This window comes from Eubalaena glacialis, chromosome 17 (assembly GCF_028564815.1).
Source record: "Eubalaena glacialis isolate mEubGla1 chromosome 17, mEubGla1.1.hap2.+ XY, whole genome shotgun sequence".
Taxonomy (NCBI): domain Eukaryota; kingdom Metazoa; phylum Chordata; class Mammalia; order Artiodactyla; family Balaenidae; genus Eubalaena; species Eubalaena glacialis.
Genome location: NC_083732.1, coordinates 16,050,079 through 16,062,300, shown reverse-complemented (window position 1 = coordinate 16,062,300; position 12,222 = coordinate 16,050,079). Strand labels below are relative to the sequence as shown.

At 34.6% G+C, this 12,222-nt stretch overlaps 1 protein-coding gene across 1 annotated transcript in view; it reads left to right on the top strand.

Moving 5' to 3' along the window:
- TRAM1 (translocation associated membrane protein 1) overlaps nucleotides 1–10,355 on the top strand; it is a 28,498-nt gene extending 18,143 nt beyond the window's left edge. The window contains exons 7-11 of the mRNA XM_061171308.1: nucleotides 987–1,057; nucleotides 1,164–1,268; nucleotides 2,040–2,183; nucleotides 2,532–2,692; nucleotides 8,781–10,355. Of these exons, the coding sequence (XP_061027291.1) occupies nucleotides 987–1,057; nucleotides 1,164–1,268; nucleotides 2,040–2,183; nucleotides 2,532–2,692; nucleotides 8,781–8,854 (555 nt within the window). The 3' untranslated portion in view covers nucleotides 8,855–10,355. The remainder of the gene's footprint in view (nucleotides 1–986; nucleotides 1,058–1,163; nucleotides 1,269–2,039; nucleotides 2,184–2,531; nucleotides 2,693–8,780) is intronic.
- Nucleotides 10,356–12,222: the final 1,867 nt, after the last annotated feature.

Genomic DNA, 12,222 nt, shown 5'->3' with positions numbered 1-12,222 from the left:
CGTGAATAGTACTAACCAGGCTAATAGAGCCTTGTAATACCTATGTGCCAGGCTAATAGAGACATATATATATCAATATACGTGGTAAACTGCCAAAAAAAGAGAGAGCAGAAATGAGAGGTACAGGCATTTCATAAATTAACAAGTGTTTATTGGGCCTATCACTGTTCATATTTTGCAAACATTTTTTTACTGCAACCCAAGATGAAAAACTAGAGTTTATATTATAATTCTGTGTGTGTGTGTGTGTGTGTGTGTAAAATCTGGATTAAAATTTTCATGAAACAATGCAATGTGCTATACACTCTAGCATTTTTTATTCTATTTCGTATTTCAGAACATGTTAGGGTGACCCCCTAAATTGATTTCATGATTCACTTGACGTATGTCTTTGAAAACCACTGTTTCTAAGATAACCAGGTCACTAGGGACTATGGAAGAAAAAAAGAGAAGCAAAAGTAAAATCTGGATACCTGGCTTACAGGTTATTAAGAGGAGAAAGAATATACAAATAGATGGTATCCTAAGTGAGAAGATAAATTTTAACCTTCGATTTTAATGACTTGACTGACAATGAAATGAAAGGGACTAAAAGCATGAGCTAAAAAATGTGAATACTATTTAGGTAAACAAAAGCATCTCTGCTGGTATAAACGTAGCAATTTTAATAGTACAAGGACACTATGGTTATTAATATTGTGTCATTTAATAAATGTTTATCATAAAAAGAACCACTCAGTACTGAAAGGGATTTGGAGTTCATCTGATTCAGGCAAACCCAGCTGTTACTCACATTTAGATGAGTAGCTGAAGCCAGGAGAGGTTAAAGAACTGCGGCTAATTGGGGTGAGCATTCGGGAAGGGTGCGGAGCAGAGTGGCCTTCAAGTCTTCCTCTGCGACAGTGCATTTTCACTCTGCCACACTGCTCCTAAGAACAGAACTGCTTCCCCATGTTTTAATCTACTGTGCAATTTTCTGTTTACAGGAAGATATTCCTCGTCAGCTCGTCTACATTGGCCTTTACCTCTTTCACATTGCTGGAGCTTATCTTTTGAAGTGAGTTGGGATTTTTCTTGGGTGTGTATATGGACTGGACAGATCGTATGCTTATCTGTCTTAATTCATAATTAATCTTTTCATTTTAAATGTGTTCTTTTAACAGCTTGAATCATCTAGGACTTGTTCTTTTGGTGCTGCACTATTTTGTTGAGTTTCTTTTCCACATTTCCCGCCTGTTTTATTTTAGTGATGAAAAGTATCAGAAAGGGTAAGTTGTTGAGCCATTCTATTTCTTGTGTAATTAAAGTCAGTGCCTGTTAGTAGCAGCTTTAAATAAAATGACCCTGTTTAGCTGTTGATGTTGGTATTTTGTTCTCTAAAATAGAGTCTTTCTTAGCTAGAGAGATACTGTATTGGAACTTGTAATTTTGAGGGTTGAGGGTTTACTTTTCTGATATAACTTCTCCTGTCTTGTTTAACTGCACGTTTTTCTTTTGGAGAAGGAAGAATGAGGAAGAATGAACTTTCAGAAGAAATTGAAATAATAGATTATAGAGCCTTAAAGATATTAAAATACTTTGATGGGAAAATTGAACTGGAACAGAATTGAAGTGATATGACTTATAAAGAGTGTGAAGCCTTTAACAAAACAAAACAAAAAAGTAAAACTGGGACTCTGATGAGAATTGAGTACACGGCTTTTGTTTTATCCAGCATTTTCCAAAATTGTTCTATATACCAGTAGTTCCGAGAATCATTAATAGTTGTTACACACACAAAAAAAAGATCAGCTAAACAAAAAATATCAAACATTTCTTTACTGGACTTCTAGAACCTGAAATAATGCTGATATGTTATATATCTTCAAGAATGTGATATAATATGAAGCATTTCCCTAACATTTTATTTCAGAATCCTTTTTGCAGAACAGTAAGAAATGCTGTTTTAATATGCATTTACTTAACAGGAATCTGATTTCTACTAGGATCTTTTCTTATCTTTGCAATTCTGTGAATCTGACTTGTGACATTTTTCTCAGATTTTCTCTGTGGGCAATTCTGTTTGTGTTGGGAAGACTTCTGACTTTAATTCTTTCGGTACTCACTGTTGGCTTTGGCCTTGCAAGAGCAGAGAATCAGAAGCTGGATTTCAGTACTGGAAACTTCAATGTGTTGGCTGTTAGGTAGAGTTGATTTAATATTTTTCTCACTTTGCACTACTATATAGTATGTATTATCAGTTTACAATGTGAATCATCTAAAAATAAAGGGATAAATACAGGGGTTAGGGTAAATATTCATTTGATTTGATTTCATACCTGTTAATGATTTCATGTCCAAACTGAAGTACTAAAGCATTTATTTAACTTCTGGGATTAATCATTAGCGGGATAATTATTTATTAACATAATCTTGTCAACTTAGTGGGAATTTAGCGCTAAGTTAATCCTGTCAAAGCAGGATAGACTGCTTTATTCAATGGCATTGTTTGGGTGCACTCTCATTTTCTGTTTATTCCTTCATATTCTCAGAATTGCTGTTCTGGCATCCATTTGCATTACCCAAGCATTCATGATGTGGAAGTTCATTAATTTTCAGCTTCGGAGGTGGAGAGAACATTCTGCTTTTCAGGCACCGACTGTGAAGAAGAAACCAACAGTGACTAAAGGCAGGTCTTCTAGAAAAGGAACAGGTTTGTATTCAGTAAGCAATGAAAACCTTGAAGTAGGAACCTTTTTTTTTTTTTTAATGTTTTGGGGTCTTATTTATAATCTTGTTAAGACTTAAAATCTTATAAAGGAAAGTTTATTCTACTTATTAGCAAAATTACAAACAAAATCATTTTGCCCCATCCTACAGTTTGTTGGTCAGTTATTCTCCTCAAAAGCTGTCCGCTAAAGTTCTCTCTGACAAGTTTTCCAGACTTGATGACTTTGAGCCACTATAGACCAATGTGGACATGGGCAGTTTTAGTGGATAACTAACCTGGGGAGTGATTGTACTTTCAAGCATCTTACTCATATTTAGAAAACAAAACCTTTTTTCAGCTCCTTCCCATCTGCCCTTTAGTCCCAAGTGGAACACCTTTTTTTTTTAATAACTTCTGATAGTTTGATCCTTCATCTTTGAGTCTGCATCTCACCTCTTTTCTCCTTCTGGCTTTTGATTGAAAATGCATTGACAGTGGAGTAATTTTTTTTCAACTTCGAGTGTTAATAGTTGGAACTGTAACACAAGGAGTTCCATTTTAAAATATATATCAACTGTGGTTTGCTCCTTATAAGTCTTTATAGCTGGTAGTTTATGTCCTCCAGTCCTATCCTTATTCGGGCTTGTATCAGCAACTCTTGACCCTTTGCATGTCATATAAATTTTACTGCATCTTGGTCAATTTTCACATACACAAATAGCTTCACTGGGGTACTGGATTGATATTACATTGAATCTGTATATCAGTTGAGGGAGAATTGAGTATATCAACCCATGAACATGATATATACCTTCCACTTATCTAGATTATCTTTAATTTCTCTCAGTAATATTTTTTAATAACTGCTTTATTGGAATATAATTCACACACCATAAGTTCACCCTTTAAGGTGCACGTTTCAGTGGTTCTTAAGTATATTCACCATTAACAGTCATTTTCCATTCCCTCCGTTCCCCTGCTAGCCTCTTACCTGTTTTCTGTCTCTGTAGATAAGCCTTTTCTGGATATTTCCTATCAGTGGAATCATACAGTATGTGATCTTTTGCAGCTGTTTCTTTCACACAGCATATTTTTAAGATTCATACATGTCGTAGCATGTACCGATACTTCATTCCTCTTTATGGCCAAGTAATATACCAGCGTATGGATATACTATGTTTTGTTTATCCGTAAGTTGACTGACATTTGGGTTGTTTCCACTTTTTTGGCTACTGTGAATGATGCTGTTAACATTCATATACAAGTTTTTGTTTGAACGCCTGTTTTTTGCTGTTTGGGATATATAACTAGGAGTGGAATTGCTGGGTCATGTGATAGCTGTATATTTAACATCTGGTGGGAACTGCTAAACTGTTTTCCAAAGTGCACCATTGTACACTCATTGTTTTGCGTGTTGATATCCAGTTGTCCCTGCACCATTTGTTGGAAAGACTAATCTTTATTGAATTGTCTTGATACTCTTGTTGAAAATCAGTTGATCATAAAAGTAAGAATTTAATATTTCTGGACTCTCTATTCTAGTCTCTTCATCTCTATGTCTATTCTTATGCCCTTGTCTTGATTACTATAGCTTTGTAGTAAGTTTTGAAATCAGGAAATGTGAGTCTTCCAGTTTTGTTTTTTTCATGTTTTGGTTATTCTGGGTGCCTTGCATTTCCATACGAATTTTAGGATCAGCTTGTCAATTCCTGCAGAAAAGCCAGCTGGCTTTTGATATGGATTATCTTGAATCTGTAGATTGCTTTGGGGAGTATGAAAATAGACGTCCTTCCATCTTTTAGGGTCTTCTTTAATTTCTTTCAATTAAATTTTATAGTTATCAGTGTATAAGTCTTGCACTTCTTCATTAAATTTATTCCTAAATATTTTATTCTTTTCAATGCTGTTGTAAATAGAATTGTCTTCTTAATTTCATTTCTGGATTGTTCATTGCCAGTGTATAGAAACACAGTTGGTTTTTGCATAATGATCTTGTATCCCACAACATTGTTGTGCTTATTAGGGTTTTTAAATTTTACTTTACTATTTAATTCTAGTACTTTTGTGGATTCTTTTGCATTTTCAGTATACAGGATCATGTCGTTTACAACTAGAGATGGTTTTACTTTTTCCTCTGCAGTCTGGATGCCTTTTATTTCATTTTCTTGCCAAATTGTCCTGGCTAGAACCTCCAGAACAATTTTGAGTAGAATTAGTGAGAACAGATATCCTCATATTATTCCTGATCTTAGCAGGAAAATATCTAGCCTTTCACCGTTAAGTATGATGTTACCTGTGAGTTTTTCCTAAATGGGCTTTTTCAGGTTGAGAAAGTTTCCTTCTATTCCTAGTTTGTTTGTAATTTTTATCATGAAAGGATGTTAGATTTTGTCACGTGCTTTTTCTGCAACGATGCAACGATTGAGATCATCAAATGGTTTGTGTCCTTTATTCTATTGATATGATGGATTATATTAATTGATTTTTTAATGTTAAGCCAACAATGCAGTCCTGAGATAAATCTCACTTGGTCATGTATATAATCCTCTTTAGATGATGCTTGATTTGGCTTGCTAGTATTTGGTTGAGGATTTTTACATCTGTATTCATAAAGGATATTGATATGTATTTTTTGGTAATGTATTGATTTTCAAATGTAAATCCAGTCTTGCATTCCTGGCATAAACCCAAGTTGATGATGACAATATATCACTTCTGCTGGATGGGTTTTTTCAATATTTTGTAAAAATAGGATTTTTTGCGTCTGTGTTTATGTAAAAGATTGGGCTATAGTTAGCCCTTTTCTGGGGTAATATCCTTGTCAGGTTTTGATATGAGTTATGCTGGCTTTATAAAAAGTATTGGGCAGTTTTGTCCTTCTTGTAATGCCAGCATTATTTCTTAAATGTTTGGAAGGATTCACCAGTGAAGCTATCCAACCTAGACTCTTCTTTATGGGAAGATTTTTAACTACATGTTCACATTCTTTAATGGATAATAGGATTATTCAGATTTTCTGTTTCTTATTGTTTCTCTTTTGGTAAATTGTGTTTTTCAGGGATTTATCCATTTCATTTAAATTTGCAGAATGTATTGATGTAAAATTATTCATAATATCCACTTATCTTATTAATGCCTGTAGAACAGGAGCGATTCCCATTTTTCATTTCCTGTGTTAGTAATTTATGCCTTTCTCTTGTCTTCTTCCATCAGCCAAGAACCAACATGTGTCTTCTTTTGCTGATTGTCTCAGTTGTGTCATTGATTTCTGTTCTTATTTCCCTTTCTTTGGGTTTAATTTGCTGTTTCGTTATTTGTGGTTTACCTTGTGGAAATAAATCATTGATTTTTCATCACTTCTCATGAATTACTTGCAATTAAGGGCAAACTTCCCTTTCAGCAATGCTTTACCCTTATTTCACAGGTTTTGATATATCTGTTTCATTATCATTCAGTTTCAAATATTTTATAATTCCAGTTGTGATTTCTTCTTTGACCCATGGATTATTTATAAGTAAATTGTGTAGTTTACAAATACTGTATTTGGGCATTTTCTAGGTTTTGGGGGGTTTTTTTCCTACTGATTTCTAGCTTAATTCCACTGTGGTTAAAGAACATACTCTGAATGGTTTCAATTCTTTGAAATTTGTTGATACTTTCATTATGTCTCATCATGTGTTCAATGTTGATGAATGTTCCATTTGGACTTCAGAAGGATGTGTATTGTGTGTTTGTTAGGTATTCTGTTCTGTAGGTGGGTGTCAGGTCCATTTGTGATGTCCAGGTTTGTATCTTTACTGACTTGGTGGAAGGAGTTCTGCTTGTTCAGTTACTGCAAAAGGTATTGACCCATTTCTCCTTGTAGCTTGTAAGTTTTTGCTTTAAATATTGTGAAGATATGTTATAGGTACATCAAAATTCAGGGTTGTTATATAAATCCCTGTGGGATTTGTCCTTTTTTATTGTCACATGTCCATCTTCATCTCTGGTTTGTCTGAATTTACTCCAGTTCACCGACTATCTTGTGGTAAAGTGTTAGCATGCTCTATCTTTTCCTGTGTTTTTCTACTTTAAACCTTTCTTTGTCCTTAAATATAAGTTGTGTCTCTTGTAAGCAGCACGTAATTGGATTTTAATTTTTTCATCCAGTCTGACGAAATTATCTTTGTTTTTTTGACAGTTATACTATGATGCGCCTGGGTTTGGTTTTCTTTGTATTTATCCTGCTCGGTGTTGTGTAGAACTTCCTGAATCTTGGCTTGGTTTCTTTTGCCATTTTTGGAAAATTCTTCACTGTTATTTCTTCAGATATTGCTTCTGCCCCATTCTCTTTCTCCTGTCCTTCGGGGATTCCAGTACATGTGTTAAACCCTTTTACCCTGTCCTTTTATATCTTCTCGTGCTTTCTGCATTTTCCATCCTTTTTTCTCTGAGTTTCAATCTGAGCATTTTTTTCTAGTTCACTCATCTCTTCTGTTGTGCCTAATCTGCTATTAAACTTTTATTACATTTATATTTTTAGTTACTGTATTATCCTGTCCTGGGATTAAAGATTTTTGATTCCTTAGATGAAATTATCTATCTTTTCATTTATTTTTATTAATCATTGTTCTTTTAATATCCCTGTGTAACAACTCCAGATCTGGATCACCTGAGGATCTATTTCTGATATTTTTTTTTCTCTTAGTTTTCAGTCATTTTGTCTTGTTTTCTGGCACACCTGGTAATTTTTTTTTTTTTTTTTTTTTTTGGTGAAATCACTTTTTGTAAAACTTTAATTTCTGAGACATTTAAAAAGTCACACTAAAAGTATCACACTAAAAGTAAAACAAACAAGACTGAGGATTTGTAAACAAAACACTCTGTAAACAAAAATAATTTGCCAGTGCATCCAAACATTATTTTTAAATAAGCAACATTATACCAATTTTTTAAAATTTAAAAAGTCAGTACTGCATGTATCCTCATACTTAAAAAAAAAAAATTATTGTAAGAATTCTGCCATTATACACTAAATACTGTGCTAACAATATAGAAAGCCACTTGGGGCTTTCCCACGATGTAAGCCTGTGTTGTTGGCACATAAGGCGGTTACTGAGGCCAGGGGGAGGCCAACTGGGCTCCAGCAAAGCCAGGCAGAAGCCGATGCCCCTAAGGTCAGGTTGAATACTGAATGTTTTGTGTAAAAGCATGCAGAGGCTCTGGATGAATTAGTAGAAGCTCTGGATCATTCTGTGTCACTGAAGCTGATCTATTTCCAGTTTGTCCTCATTCCTAGGACATCAACTATTTCTATGGGCTTTCTTCTCTGGTGGGCCCCAGATTCATATTTTTGTCTCCCTGTCATTGTGAGACTTCCCAATTCTCTCTGTAGCTTTATTCTTTGTTAGGAGTTACTTTCTGCTTGATTTCTCTGAGTCTTGCTTGGTGCGTGCACGTTTAGTAGTTGGCAAATACCTTGGGGGAGAAATATACTTAGCTGACTTGGTTTTTTCCCAGTGCCTTCAAATAGCCATTTTTGTGTTCACCTTTTGTGGATATTTTTGGAGGGAGGGTTGGTCTGACATCAGTTATTCCATCATAGCTTGAAGAAGGCCATTATAACACTCTTAAACATAAGAGTTATCATCCTAAACACCAATTTTTTAATATGTTGGAAAGAAACATATCCCCAAGAACTTCCCTTGTCTGCTGTCCAGTGTGAAAATGTTCCTTTTTTTCTACCAAAAGTATTGCTCTGCAGACTATTTTATAGTTCTTCTAATTGTTTTTAGAGTTGCTGTCTTCTCTTTTTTTCCTACCTTCAATAGTAGTTACTTTCCTTTTTTAACTATTTTTTTAATTGAGATGTAGCTGACATATGTAATTACTTTTAATTTGCTGCTTTCAGTTCCTTGTGTTTAACATGTTATCAGGTTTTATGGTTGGTTAAATACTAGTAAAGATTAAGCACTAGTAAGTAAGTTTCACCTAAGGGCATAAGAGTATATATTAGGTTTTAAATTTTCTTTTCTGAGGGTACCTTTATGTGTAAAAGATAATATTATTTGCACTTACTTAGAAAGTAATCCTGATTTTTTTCTCTTTTCAGAAAATGGTGTAAATGGAACAGTAACTTCAAATGGAGCAGACTCTCCGCGGAATAGAAAAGAGAAATCTTCATAATGAATTATAATCTGATGGATTAATGTCCCCAAAGAAATCTGCTTTTCACTATATCTTTCAGCACTAGAGATTTTTTTCTGTTCTTGAAAATACAGTTTGTGCTCTTTGATTCTTGCTACTGTTGTTTCATGCATTTTTTAAAGGGCATTTGAGGGGAGGATGATTACTATGAGTGAAAAAAAAACTTCAGCTTAGACTAAGCTACCTGCCTTCAAAATAGTTTAGGGACCACCACCATATTTTATTTTATTTTGTTTTTTATCTTTCAGCATTTTTCTAATGATTTGAAGAGAGAACTATTTACAAAAATTCTACATATCAGTGATACAATTTCTTGCTCTCACCAATTTTTTATATTAGCAAGATGGCCTGTTCCAGCAAGGTCATATTTTTTAAGTTATCTTTCAGGGCAAAATGGAAATAATATAAAGTTTGATGTCAAACTTTAATATGTTTTCAGTGTTCTCTAATTTTTAGGAATTTTTGTAGCCTTTACACTTGGGAAAAAAGATTTGTAAATTCACCAAAATACTTGTGTGCTTTATTTTATAGTGGTTGTTAATGTTATTTACATCCCCATTTTTTTAAGGGAAAAAAAAACATACTTCTGGTTATGGCGTGTGAAGATTTATTGCCATATATATTGAATCAAAATATATTAACATAAAAGTACTTGTGAAGTAAAATCTTTTCTTGTGCATTTTCAACACTTGTAAACTGGAAATCAGAAAATTAAATATTTACTATAAAGAAGAAAATTTGACCATAGCCCTTTTTGATATGTTTATTAATAATAATTCTTAATGGGGCTTGTCATAAGTTTGATACGCACGGCAGCTTAGAAAAATACTGAAAACCCTTTTAAAAAATAATGCCTACTTGATTTATATATATAAAAAGATGTCAATATTTGGAAAACATTTAATGCACTAGCCTCAAATTGAAAATTCAGGTGGATAAATAGTCTTACAAAAGACAATGCTTTATGTTATAACTGTAGCTTTGGTCCCATCCTTATTTGAGAAACATTTATCTGTATAAAACATATTTTTGGATAAATATATATATATATATATATATTTGTATCTCTATAGAAAGGCTCTAAAAAACATTTGGGTAAAATATTTGGTTCCCTTTTCTATAATTATCCTTTAAAATCTTTATAGCTCTATTTGGGTTTTTGTCGTCTTTACAGAACATATATCACTCCTTTCAATGTTCACATTTTGCTCCCCACTTCTCACTTTTGTCACCAGCTAATGTTTGTGCCATTTTTAGTATAAAAGTTGCAGACCTGATAGGTCTGCAGTTTAATCAGTTGCCATGCTGCTAGAAAGTCGTGCTTTCTGTTTCCAGCTGTTTACCTACTTCCTGGAAAAAGTAGTAGCTCTCTGTAGCATCATGGAGTTTCAGTGGAACCAAATCTCTGCCATTAAAAACTGGCATTATATTGAACTATACATTGAGAAATCAATCAGAATAAAAATTTTTACTTTCACAAGCTGTATCTTGGATGTTTTCTTTGTTGTTAGCAAATTTTATGCTATTTTTAGTGTCTAATCTCATTAAAATGTACACATTGAAAGAGTGTACTTTCGATAAACATTTAGAACAGCCTTTCCTAAAAAGTGTGTTCTACCAAAAAAGATGATTAGTTTCATATATTATTAATGAGGGCAACTGTGAGAGAAAGTGGTTTATAACCAAATTCAGGGACTATTGAGTTAAACAAACGTAAAGGTGTCTTTTTTACTGCAGGACTAGTCATCCTTTATATACACACGTGCTTCCTGATGCACCTAGAATGACGACAACGGGGACACAGCATGCATTGTCTCCACACTCATTTGAGGAACCTTCTTTGTATGAAATTACATACAGCATATGCTATGTGTTCTTGTGTTCTACAGCATATGCTATGGGTTTGGGGGGGGGTGGAAGCCCTTGGTATGTAGTTAAAACTTTACAAAACACATATATACACAAGTGTAATTGTAAATAGTAAGCCCTAGATCCCCTCCTCCGAGGAAAGTCTCTACGGGCCCCCCAGATCCTGCAGAGGCTGCTGCTGTCACCCGGCCTCTGGTCAAACTTTGAAGCCTGATGGGAAGCATCACGGTAGGACCATGAGCCAGGACAGCTGTCTTACTGAGTGACCTTGAACTAGTTGCTTTGCCCTTCTGGGGTTGTCCTTCCCTCCATAAAAGGGGGGATATGGCTGTGAGTAGTCCAGGTGGACTATTCTGGAACAAATGTATTAACTACGTTCTTCTAAAATTAATCGTACACAGTCCTTAAATTCAGAACTAATCCTGGAGCAAAGCTTGTATAGATGAGGAAATGGGAGAGAACTGTTGTTGCACAGACGTTGGCAATAGCCATTGACACCCTATATCTCCAAGGTGTTGCCAAATGTTTTCACAGAAAACTGGTTCTGCTGCCTGTCTACACGTGGACACCTATAAGAATGGATTGATATTGACCACCTGTTTGCATTTTTTAAAGAGTGGCCTTAAAAGTAACCCTGGAGGAAATTCAAAAGTAATGCTCAAACATGTTTTTTTCCTGAAGATCACCCTAGGTGTGATAGGTAATTCAGTTAAGAAGCATCATCTGCTTTAAAACTTCAACACAAGACAGGTTTGGGAGTTGCAGAGTAGACATTAGCAAGTGTTGGAAGAATTAAAGACTAGTAACCTAGGGCCTGAAGAGAGTAAAGGGGGTTGGACTGAGTCTCTATGTGTTTTAGAAGCCCTGGGTATACAGACCAACACACTAGGATGAAAGGAAAGGCAAAAGGCAAGTCTACTGTATAGCATAGGGAACTATATTCAATATCCTGCAATAAACCATAATGGAAAGTATATGAAAAAGAATATAGGAACTTCCCTGGCGGTCCAGTGGTTAAGAGTCTGCGCTTCCACTGAAGGGGGCGTGGGTTCGATCCCTTAGTCTGGGAACTAAGATCCCACATGCCGGGTGGCATGGCCAAAAAATTTTAAAAATTAAAATTAAAAATAAATATATATATATATATATGTATAACTGAATCACTTTGCTGTACACCAGAAACTAACACGACATTTTAAATCAACTCCAATAATAGGTCCATCTGGTTATTGAGCACTGTGTAAAGCCGTTAGCCATCTACAAAAGGCAGCATCCGCTATGGCTCAGCTCGATCCTGTGAAGACAGCACAGAGCCCAGTATTTACAAAGACAACTAGTTTAAGCATGACTTGCTTTACAAAAAGCTGCACTAGGTATCTGTGTCACACATCAACCAGTTTTATCCAATACCATTCAAGGAAAGGCTAAGCCACTTTGTCTAGCTTAACTATTTTTAGTGAAAAAATTATTACTGTATT